This window comes from Carcharodon carcharias, chromosome 9, assembly GCF_017639515.1.
Source record: "Carcharodon carcharias isolate sCarCar2 chromosome 9, sCarCar2.pri, whole genome shotgun sequence".
NCBI lineage: Eukaryota > Metazoa > Chordata > Chondrichthyes > Lamniformes > Lamnidae > Carcharodon > Carcharodon carcharias.
Window position 1 is genome coordinate 8,825,044 of NC_054475.1, and position 12,587 is coordinate 8,837,630.

Genomic DNA, 12,587 nt, shown 5'->3' on the forward strand with positions numbered 1-12,587 from the left:
TCCGGCAGGAGCAATTGTGGTCATTTTCCTCTTTATTTTACTTTTCATTTAGGTCATCTCAATTTCTCTTTGCAAGTTCTGTCGAAGGGTCATGAGGACTCGAAACGTCAACTCTTTTCTTCTCCGCTGATGCTGCCAGACCTGCTGAGTTTTTCCAGGTAATTCTGTTTTTGTTTTGGATTTCCAGCATCCGCAGTTTTTTTGTTTTTGTCCTCAACGGTGTCCTGACCTGATGATTTGTAGCTAACCCCTAGTGTTAGCTTTGATTAATTTGCATCAGAGATTTCCAACAAAAGTAGTTTACTCCTCCCAACTGTTTCAGCCTCATTTACCTCCCACTTCTCCCTAACAACCACCTCTTTTCTGTACTTTATACCCCTGAATATTAATCGATGTCTTATGGGGTTAATCACATTTATGATATTCCTACCACATCATAGTTGTTAGCTATCTTAAATTCTGCCATTTTCTTTCTGATTGTTGTCACAAGCATACATAAGCATCCTAAATGTAGAGTTGCCCTATTTCATGTCTCATGTCATGTTTCTATCATTTTCGCCGACAGAAGTACCATTATTGTGCTACATCTCAACTTAACCAACAAAATTATTTATTTAAAGCCAAAATGCCCTGGTAATTTCAAGATGTCTTTCCTCAGACATAGATCATGCAAGCAATAGGTTACTCGCACTATGTCAGTTCACTCCTCACCTTTGTGCTTGCTGACTTAGATTGCTTTAGGCCCTGCAATGCTTCAATTTTAGAATTCTCCTCCCTGTTTAAAGTCCCATCTTAGTCTCTCTCATCTCTGTTACTAAAGTCCGACCTTAGTCTCTCTCATCTCTGTTACCTTTTCCAATCTCTGAGAACTCAGCTTTCGTCTGACTCTGGAGCTCTCCATCATCATCCTTCATTTTATTCACTCCACCATTGGTGGAAGCCGTTTCGACCATGGGCTCTGGAATTGCATTCTCAAATCTCCCGCTCTGTGTCCTCTTTTAAGACGTTCCTTAAAATCTACCTCTTTGGCCAAGTGACTGGTCATTTGTCTTAACTTCTTATGGCTCGGTGTCAAATTTTGTTTGATAATCACATATTTTACCTTAAAAGGTGTTATACAAATACAAGCTCTTTTGTTAAAGGCATTCAGATAAATGCATGTTTTTGTTGTTATACAGATTTTTTTTTGGTCAATTCGGGTGGATCCTGTGAGACCTTGCCCCACACTGTCCTCAAATACAGAATATTCCAGTGTATAATCTAGTAAAAGAGAGGTAAATGTTTCTTAAACAGGATAGATGGAAAGAAAACCAAGACACCATAAGCAATTTTTAAAACTTATTATTAAATATACAACAACAGCCTTGTGTATCAATCAAAAAAAGTAAATTACTTACAGGCAACAAAGATTTGCAAACAAATCTTACAAAATTACTTCCACCAGGGTTAATTAAAAAGGACATCTCAGTAGGAGACTGTGGTGCTTTTCCTTATGTACAAAGGTAAACTGAAACAAAGCATGAGAATTTCACAAAGCTTCTTTCGTAGCTGTGTAGCAAAAAAGGTAGTGGGAGGTGAGGTGGAATGTGAGGAGAGCAGCTGGTTCAAATATCCTTAACAGAAACAAAGCCAAGCTCCACATCTAGGACTGTCCTGCATGTAATGAAAGGGGTATATCAACAGTCTCAGCTTAGTTCAATCGGGAATTAAATCCCCAGTGAAGGATCAGGCAAACAAGTGTCACCTCGTCTCTATAATCGAAGATTCATGTATTGTGTCTAATAGTGAATCTAGCTCATTCACAGCACATTCTACAATACAGAAAGGGGAGGGGGGACCAGGTATGGCACTGCCACATGCTACAGCAGTGTTCTTATCAATGAAACATTAGGTAATTTACATAACCTTTGCCATCAGTGTGAAATGTGAGAGAAGTTAGCTGCTTTAAAGGAGAAAGTTCATGTGTTGTTGACACTTAGGGATCTGGTAAACTCTTTCCTAATACTATAGAAGGGAGAAGTGATAGCATCACGTTTTAAATAAAACTAAACATAACAAATGGTGCTAAAAAAGATCAGGTCACAGAGTTCACCCTGCATACACCCGTAGTATCTGGTTCAGCAGTTGCTTTCCCCACCGTTACACACTAGATATTGTGTACACAAGGGATACACAGTCTGGAACTCTCTCCCCGAAAAATGTTGTTGAGGATGGTTGCCAAAAGAAAATTTCGAACCGAAATGGATAGATTTTTGTGGGTACAAGTATGGAGGGTTATGGAACTAGCATGGGTATAAGGAGTTAAGGTACAGATCAACCATAATCTATCCAAATGGTAGGACACGCTTGAGGAGTTGAATGCCCCCCTCCCCCATTCCTTGGCCATTTTCAGGTTTGCCACATGCTATTTCTGCCTCCAACGAGATGGAAGTACCTCTTTAAGGTAGTGGCCCCTGCACAACACAGAGGTAGAGGAGGAAAGTACAAGACACAAGGAACAGTGTTATTTCTATCAGTGGACTTCTATGTCAGGAAAGGAAGACTTTCCAGATCATTATTTTAAACCAGGATCCCCAAAGTCTTACAGACTTCAACACTGTGTGGATCTTAGTCGCATGCTGCAATCAAGACTACACTTAGTTTCGCAGGTTTTAATCTAGTGCGGAAATCCAGTGGCAAGGGCAATAATGTTAACATAAATGAATGCTCATTTCATTTTGTAATGAGCAAGTCTATTCTGATTGATTAATCATGACAGTGACCTGATACAACCTCATCAAAAGACCCATTACTGATCAGACAGAAAGACTGCATTGGATGTTCATGTCCTCCAATTCTTGACCCATGTAAATCATACAAATCAGGTCAGTAAGTGTTGGCAGTCATGCACAAGAAGTAGTGGTGAGTTTCGGCAGGCTTTTTGACCATGGAAATAGCAGTCAAAACTGATCTCTCCTTCTCCTTCTACATTTATCTTTGAGTAAGAGTCATTGACCAGAAATCACCAAGAACTTTAGCTAAAACACTGCTCCCTCTTCATCCCTAGCCCAGGGCTGCTAAGGCCAATTATATTGCTTCAGTTGCTAACCTGGCTGAAACCAATTAACTCAACATATATTGAACTCAACATGTATTGAACTTAGGATCTTCTTGGTCTTTATGGTGCCTTAGCTTTTTGACCACCTGACTGAAATCAGATAACTTTGCATCAACCTTTTAACGCAAGCAGTACTCCTTCAGTTGCACCATTTGCAGCACAACTGAACAAGCTCACACAACTAATCTGATGGTTTTGTTAAGATAACCACCATTTCTGGATTAACAAGATTTGTTCTGTCCAAGCACAATCTTGCCTGATTAAAGTTGCTCTTTCCTCTTCCACCCTCCAATCGAGGAAAGAGATACGATGGGGTAAGAATACATCCTGTGTGATAATAAATGGGTTGCCTGTTATACAGCTCATTCAACAGTCTGTTCCACTGGTTTCAAGGGAACTGAATATCAGGCAGTCGGTGTGATTCCGCCCATTTAGTGCATACTGCTCAAGGCCAATTTCTACCCCAATAGGTTTTGCATGGCAGGGTGCTATTAAGATGGATTGAGGCCTGAGAGGCTGAATGGTCTACCCCTGCTCATAGGTTGCTAGATGTGCCATAACACAAGGTGAGCAATCTGGCCTCTCAGTGCTTCTCTTACATTAAGTGGCTTCATTCAAACCCCAAAGTCACCAAAATACGAGCTACACACTTCTCAGCTGGGGACACGAGAGACACTTGAGGCAGAGAGAATACGTGAATAAGCTGATTGTGGTCTGAACGTTGACAATCTCCTCTCTGTTGTGTTACAGTCCTGGACTTTGATCAATTCCTGGAGGGTTTCTCCTTCCTCTTGTTTGTGTTTAGTGCAAAAAAATTGGGGTCAGTCCTTCATTATGACATGGTCGCCCATAGCACAGTTTAAAAGCATATAAACAGTTCAAATATTTACCTTCATTTTCATAGTGTAATAATACACAACTTGGGAGCAAACAGTTTGCATCTCTTGACGCATGCAATATCATGCCCAGTAATCCTCGAGTTTGAGGGCTGTGTCTCTTTAACACATTCCAAAATGAAGAGGCTCAAAAACAATGTTTGAATATCTTAACCTCCTCATCAAGTCAGTTCACAAATAAAAACAAAACAAAGGAAACACAACCGATTATTCCTTGTTATTTGTTCTCCCCCTACCCCCTCCAAACCCGCATCTCAGTTGAGGTCCAACAGAGAGCCTTTAGTGACATCACTAAGTACTTAGAACAAAGTGCCTTGCGGGGTCGTTGATCCCAGGTGATACCAGCCAACAATTTTCTGGTTTAGGTTGAAGTCCTTGAGCTTAATGTACACCTCCCCGAGCATTATGTTTTCCCGGAATGCTTCCTCACTCAGCACACGCAAGTGGATAACCCGCTGCTGCACATCGCCTTTGGGAATACCATCATATACCAACTGGAAAACAAATGGGAATTTTTTTCAATGTTCAAATCGTAACTCACAAAATACGGCAAGTTTATTTTTCTGCAAGATATATTCTTCACATTTTCCCTTTTCTTCATCTCACATAGGCCACTACACCACCTCACACCAAACCCCCTATCCTCCAACGGGGTCACTGCACCAATGGGTTTGAATAACTTCCTCAGATGATGCTCTTTCTCAGAGGGCACACTTGACCTTCGCTTCTTGCTTTTCCAATAACAACGAGGCTGAAGCAAGAATCACTTGAAGTGTGGTATTAATCTGCATCTGATCCATCTGGATCTCTGATGCCCCATCCCATCAAAGACAACATTCCTCTTCAAATTAACCAGCCTACATGAATGTCCATCACTAGAACAAATGTCTAGAGATAAGGATCGAGTTGTCTAATGCCATTAATCTTTCAGATCTAGACTCTGTTTTCGATGGAGAACAAAAATGAGGCAACAGGTGATAACTTGGTCAGTAGAGAGCGCAGTTTTTTTAAACAGTTATTTTATTTTTCTTTATTCATTCACGGGATGAGAGCGTCACTGGCAAGGTCAGAATTTGTTGCTCGTCCTTAATTGCCCTTGAACTTAGTGGCTTCTTAGGCCATCTCTGAGGGCGGTTAACAGACAACCAACATTACTGTGTGTCTAGAGTATTGTGTAGGCCAGATCAGGTAAGGATGGCAGACTTCCTTCACTAAAGGACATTAGATGGATTTTTATGGCAGTTTCATGATCACCATCACTAAGACTAGCTTTATCTTTCAGGTTTATTAATTGAATTTAAATTCCATTAGCTGCCATAGTGGGATTTGAACCCAAAGCATTAGCCTTGGTCTCTGGATTACTAGTCCAGTGACATTACCACTACACCAACATCATCACTGCAAGGTTCTTTGAAAAGATGGTAACAACCAAAGACTGTAGAACAGAGACACATCACACTGTGGTGAGGCCTGCTAAAGACCTATATTACATATACCATCAGTAGCCTGGCAATTTTACTCTAGGTTTTTTAGAAACAAAGGATTCATTGCTTCCCCCTTAACACAAATTCAATTAATCATCACAAAATAAGAAAAACAAAACTCAGAAGAATGAACAAAATAAAATTGGCATCTTATTCCATGGATTGTGCCTTGGAACTTGGAAATACTCTAAAACCTAGACACCTCTCAATCTTGCTTCAAGTGAGAGGGTGTTTTACTTATGTGATTCTAGAGTTCTTGTACAAACTAGCCCTTCAGCATCCTGGAAAGAACTTCATCCCAGAAACCCAAACCCCAATCACAAGCGGTATTGGAATATCCATAACAAATATACCATTTCATTATACGTTGGGTTACAAGTCTTTCGAGCCACTTTAGTCTTTCGCTTGCTGGTTTTCTGAGGGTCCGGCAGTAAGTAGATTTTGACATAAGGATCTGGATCAGTCCCATCCTGCAAAACCTGAAGGAAGAGAGATGATGCAATTGGCTTCAGTGCAGTCAGATCAGATTTTTTTTTAAACTGAGATGCAGAGATCTCGAATACAATTTGACAAATACCAATCCCAACCAGTATGGACTCCACTCTAAAGCAAATATAGCAGCGTAACCCACAAAGATCCTTCAACTGGAGACATGGAATTAGTATTAGATTCCCAAGGGGAATCTTTATGTTGTTCTACACGTATCCCAGACAACAATGTGCAAGTCTTAAAGTGAAAGATTAGCTTTGTAATGAGTGCTATACTGTACAAAGAATTTTAAAAAAGTCTTGGAACTGGCTTGTCCTGATTCAATTCACATGAGGTGGCTGGAGAACACTGATGCACAATTCATTGGTGAAATCTAGATCAGATCATCAGATCTTCAGCAACTCAGAATGACTAGAAATATTAACCAACGAAGAGAATCCAAACAGATAGCAGAACAACAAACTCTGAGTAGATCAACTGATCCTCATATTTTATTTTAGGTTTTTAAACTTATCTATTTTTATTCATTCATCTGCCCAATAATTTGTACCCACTGGGACACTTACCAGGCCTCGAATGTGCATCACCATAATAAAAAGCTTGTCATTCTTGTATGAGATGGACAGCTTCACCTCTCCGCCAACCTTCCCCATTGGTGGTGTTGGAGGGACATCTTTGGAGTGATGGAAAAGAAGAATAAAAGGATGAGTGTGAATATGGAATGAACCATCCTCAAACATGTAGTGACCAGGAACCTCCAATGGCTGTTCAACTCCCAATATCAAAGGAGATTTTTAAAGCTGATGAGACTCCATCCATTTCCTGTCCTTTGTTAACCCAACCATATGTAGCAGGCTTAGGGACATCACAGTAGGGACTGGTACGGAAATTGTCCAAGGGTTATGGATTACCTATGGGATCAGTGCAGCTAGAAATAGCATAAATGGAGTAGAATCATAACTAAAGGGTGGGAAGAAAAAAATGGAGGCATATGGAAGGAGTAAATTGAGCTCAGCTGGCTGTAACTAATGATTCCTCGAAAACAGCGGTTCCTATGTAATCTTGGTAATGGTCATGAGTGTGTCTAACACCCAATGCTCAATAAATGAAAGAGCAAGTTCAAGGAGCCATATGGTCTACTTCTGCTCCCCCTCATTTTAAGCATTATTAACTGTGTTTGGGCTCATTAGCACAGGCACTGGACTGCAATATTTGTTTATCTACAGAAACAAAAACATATTCTTACCACCTATAAGCACGCACTAATAGAACAATGTCTCATCAACAAGCAATATTCTTTCATAATGTCATGTGAGAAAGCTTGCCTAACGTTTTGCTTTGGATTTATTGAGAAGTTAGTGAGATTGAAGAAAGCAGAAGAGTGTTGAGTACACAAACAAGCCGTTGTATAAGTGGGGTTAGACAAAGGTGAATGGGGACAGCTTCCAGTGTGAAGTGGTGAAGTAAGTCTTAAGGAATGGATAGGTTAATGAGGCAGTGCATTACAGAATAACACACAGCAGCATGGAGTAGCGTGGAATGATTTTATGCCTCGAATGCAGAGTTTGTAATCACTGCTGCATAACTCTGAGAAGCAGAGGGCAGGGTTTGCTCCACAGGAGGGGGAGAGCCGTCACAGAATATCTAGGGCAAACAAGAGTCTCCTCATCCTATCCTCCCTTTCTTATTACCCTATCTCTGCAGCCTCCTCTAGCCCCACAACCTTCTGAGATCTCTGCACTCCTTTAATTCTGACCTCTTGAGCATCCCTCACAGAATCACACAGTGCAGAAGAGGCCCATCGAGTCTGCACCAACACACGAGAAACACCTGACCTACCTTCCTAATCTCATTTATCAGCACTTGGCCCATAGCCTTGAATGTTATGACGTGCCAAGTGCTCATCCAGGTACTTTTTAAAGGATGTGAGGCAACCCATCTCCACCACCCTCCCAGGCAGCATATTCCAGACTGTCACCACCCTCTGGGTAAAAAAAGATTTTCCTCACATTCCCCCCTAAACCTCCTGCCCCTCACCTTGAACTTGTGTCCCCTCATGACTGACCCTTCAACTAAGGGGAACAGCTGCTCCCTACTCACCCTGTCCATGCCCCTCATAATCTTGTACACCTTGATCAGGTTGCCCCTCAGTCTTCTCTGCTCTAACAAAAACAACCCAAGACTATCCAACCTCTCTTCATAACTTAAATGTTTCATTCCAGGCAACATCCTGGTGAATCTCCTCTGCACCCCCTCCAGTGCAATCACATCCTTTCTATAATGTGGCGACCAGAACTGCACACAATACTCCAGCTGTGGCCTCACCAAGGTTCTATACAACTCCAATATGACCTCCCTACTTTTGTAATCTATGCCTTAATTGACAAAGGCAAGTGTCCCATATGCCTTTTTCACCACCCCATTAACATGCCCCTCTGCCTTCAGAGATCTACGGACACACATGCCAAGGTCCCTTTGTTGCACAGAACTTCCTAGTGTCATGCCGTTCATTGAGAACTTCCTTGTCAAATTACTCCTTCCAAAGTGTATCACCTCACATTTTTCAGGGTTAAATTACATCTGCCACATATCTGCCCATTTGACCATCCTGTCTATATCATCCTGTAGCCCAAGACACTCAACCTCTCTGTTAACCACCCAGCCAATCTTTGTGTCATTCACAAACTTACTAATCCTACCCCCCACATTGTCATCTATGTAGTTTATATAAATGACAAATAATAGGGGGCCTAGCACAGATCCCACATGGCACTGGACACTGGCTTCCAGTCACTAAAGCATCCTTCTGTCATCACCCTCTGTCTCCTACAACTAAGCCAATTTTGAACCTACCTTATCAAATTACCCTGTATCCCATGTGCATTTGCTTTCTTTATAAGTCTCCCATGTGGGACCTTGTCAAAGGCTTTGCTGAAATCCATACAGACTGCATCAACTGCACTCCCCTCATCTACACACCTGGTCACCTCCTCAAAAAATTCAATCAAATTTGTGAGGCATGACCTCCCTCTGACAAAGCCATACTGACTATCCCTGATCAAACCTTGCCTCTCCAAGTGGAGATAGATTCTCTCCTTCAGAATTTTCTCCAATAGTTTCCCTACCACTGACGTGAGATCACTGGTCTGTAGTTCCCTGGCTTACTTCTACAACCCTTCTTAAATAGCGGAATCACATCAGCTGTTCTCCAGTCCTCTGGCATCTCTCCATGGCCAGAGAGGAATTAAAAATTTGGATCCGAGCCCCTCCGATCTCCTCCCTTGCCTCCCTCAGCAGTCTGGGACACAAATCATCTGGACCTGGAGATTTGTTCACTTTTAAACCTGCCAACACCTCAAATACCTTGTCACTCCCTATATCAATTTGCTCAAGAACTTCGCAGTCTCTCTCTCCGAGTTCCATACCTTCATCCTCATTCTCTTGAGTGAAGACGGATGTGAAGTATTCGTTCAACACTCTACCGATGTCCTCTGGCTCCACCCATAGATTGCCCCCTTGGTCCCTTATGGGCATTACTCTTTCCCTGGTTATCCTCTTCCCATTGATATACTTATAGAATATCTTGGGATTTTCCCTACTTTTACCAGCCAGAGCTTTCTCATATTCCCTCTGCTCTAATTGCTTTCTTAAGCTCCACTCTGCACTTTCTGTATTCCACTAATGCCTCCGCTGATTTGCTTCCCTTGTACCTGCTGAAAGCCTCTCTTTTCCTTCTCATTGTAACCTGAATATCTCTGGTCATCCATGGTTCTCTGGGCTTGTTACTCCTTCCTATCACCCTAGAGGGAACATGTTGAGCCTGTAACCTTCCCATTTCCTTTTTGAATGCACCCCCACAAGTAGCTGTTCCCAGTCTACCTTAGCCAGATCCTGCCTTATTTTACTAAAATCCACTCTCCCCCAATCCATAACATTTTTTTGCAACTTGTCTATTTCTTTGTCCATAACAAGCTTAAATTGTACCATGTCGTGGTCGCTATTGCTAAAATGCTCCCCCACCACCACCTCAGCCACCTGTCTGGCTTCATTCCCCAGAATTAGGTCCAGCACTGCGCCATCCCTTGTTGGACCCTCTACATATTGACCTAAAAAGTTCTCCTGTACACATTTCAAGAAATCCACTCCATCCAAGTCCTTAATACTATGTCTATCCCGATTAATGTTGGGAAAGTTGAAATCACCTTATATAATTACCCGATTGTTATTGTTTTTACACACCTCCGTGAATTCTGCACATATTTGCTCCTCAATTTCCCACCGACTATCTGGGGTCTATAATGAACACCTAACAATGTGGTTGCCCCTTATTTATTCTTAAGCTCTACCCACAAAGCTTCATTCGATGCCCCCTCCTTACTGCAGTATCTGACTTCTTAACTAATAACGCAATGCCTCCTCCTCTTTTACCTCCTCCCGTCTCGCCTGAAGATTCTATACCCTGGAATTTTGAGCTGCCAATCCTGCCCCTCCCTCAACCATGTCTCTGTGATGGCTACTATATCATAATTCCACGTGTCAATCCTCACCCTTAACTCACCTGTTTTACCTGTAATACTCCTGGCATCCCTGATTTTAATCGCTCCACCATTGGTGGCCATACCTTCAGCCGCCTGGGTCGTAAGCTCCACTATGTTCCAATTTTCACTGTAGAAAATTGGGGCAGAATTTTCCCATTGTCGTGCAGGGCGGGCCCCACATATCCACATGTAAAATGATGCGTGGTGATGTCGGCAGAGCGTCCCGGCGTCACCACGCGCCATCCCAATATTTCGCTGGGCAGGTGCACGATGATATCTGACACGTACCCACCATTAATTAACGGGCCATTAAAGGCCCTCAAGTGTTCAATCGATGCCAATTTTTCGGCGCCCGTGCAATCTTCAGGTCGGCACATGGGCGCAATGGGCAGGCGGGTAGGACACGTTTGTATTAACCTCATCCATGGGCAGGATAAGGGGGCTCACTGGGGTCATGAATGTGCACATTTAAGTATTTGTTTTTGAAAGTTTTTCAAACTTGGCTGTGTAATCTGCAATACTTCAAAATGCATAGCAGCTGCTTTTTCTGGATTCTTAACCTTCAGGTCAGCACTCTGCAGTGAGGAATCTTTTCTGGGCCTGCAAGTTTTGGGAAGCCTTCCCTTAGTCAGGGAATGGGAGCTCAACTATCCACTAGAGGCAGCTCCTCTGAGGAGGAACGGAAGGCTAGAAGAGGGAGGAGGCCAGGAGTGCACAGCCTCCAGAGGAGCCACCTTTGGGAGGACAGGCGCAGGCACAAAGGGCACAGGACCAACATGAAGTCCAAGGTGGAAGGGGCCGCAGAAGACGCCAGTATCCTGCTGCCAGGGTATACAGGCAGTGAAGCAGCTACCTCAATATGTCTGAGGTGCAGTGCTGAAGGAGGCTCCGTCTCTCAATGGAGACAGTCAACTATATCTGTCAGATGATTGGGCTTGAGATCGCCCCTAACTGTGTGGGTGGACACCCCATGCCAGTGGCTCTATAGGTCACAGCTGCCCTCAACTTCTATGCCTCTGTCTCTTTCCAGGATCGGCGGATGACCTTTGCCGTGTCTCCCAATCAGCTGTCCACACTTGTGTCAAGCAGGTTACAGACGCTCTGTTCTGGCGTGCATTGACCTTCATCCACTTCCGTTGGGATCAGGCAAGCCAACAGTGAGCAAGTGGCTTCGCAGCCATTGCTGGCTTCCCCCGCGTCCAGGGTGCTATAGATTGTACACATGTGGCTATCAAGGTACCAGCAGGTGAGCCCGGTGCCTTCATCAACAGGAAGGGCTTCCACTCCATGAACGTGCAGATAGTGTGTGACCACAGGATGCTGATTTTACAAGTCTGTGCAAGGTACCGAGGCAGCTCCCACAACGCTTACATCCTCAAGACACTCCCAGGTGCCAGGGCTCTTCAGTGCTCCAGTCCGGCTGGATGGATGGCTGCTGGGTGACAAGGGCTATCCCCTCAGAAGGTGGCTCATGACACCTCTCCGCCATCCAAGAACAGAAGCTGAGCAGCAGTAGAATGGGAGCTACAGCACCATAAGAGCTGTGGTGGAGAGAGCCATCGGTCTTCTTAAGATGCACCTCCGTTGCCTGGACCGCTCAGGGGGTGCACTCCAGTATCCCCCAGATTGTGTCTCTGTGATAGTGGTAGTATGCTGCGCTCTCCACAATCTTGCGCTGGAATGGGGGGATACTGTGGATAATGAAGATGTCGCGCAATGGCTGCGGTTGCACAAGATGAATCCAGCAGTGATTCTGAGGATGAGCATAGCACAGGGGAATGCTGAGTGGGGGGGCGGGGAGTAGATGCTGACCCGTGCATACTCCAGGGAGGCAGGGACACCCGGGAGGCTTTAATCCAATGAACCCTCAGCTAGCACACCACAGATGGACCTCCAGGTAAGCCTGGGCTGTCGGCTCGATACTTGACACCTAAGGGCAAAATCTGCCAGGCTAGCAACAGTAACTAAGGGCCTTGTTAATAAAGCTGAATGTCCAACAAAGCACTCATTACAGTTTCGGAAACCTTACGCATGCAGGAGAAAAGAGGCACCCTCAGCCATGGTGACGTATCTGAATTTAATG

General features: G+C 43.7%; 1 protein-coding gene across 1 annotated transcript in view; it reads right to left on the bottom strand.

Moving 5' to 3' along the window:
• Window positions 1–1,325: 1,325 nt before the first annotated feature.
• The window catches only part of pik3c2b (phosphatidylinositol-4-phosphate 3-kinase, catalytic subunit type 2 beta), a 159,549-nt gene continuing 148,287 nt past the window's right edge, over window positions 1,326–12,587 (bottom strand). The window contains exons 31-33 of the mRNA XM_041195258.1: window positions 6,533–6,639; window positions 5,831–5,956; window positions 1,326–4,487 (exon numbers count right to left, since the gene is read on the bottom strand). Coding sequence (XP_041051192.1) covers window positions 4,293–4,487; window positions 5,831–5,956; window positions 6,533–6,639 — 428 coding nt within the window. The 3' untranslated portion in view covers window positions 1,326–4,292. The remainder of the gene's footprint in view (window positions 4,488–5,830; window positions 5,957–6,532; window positions 6,640–12,587) is intronic.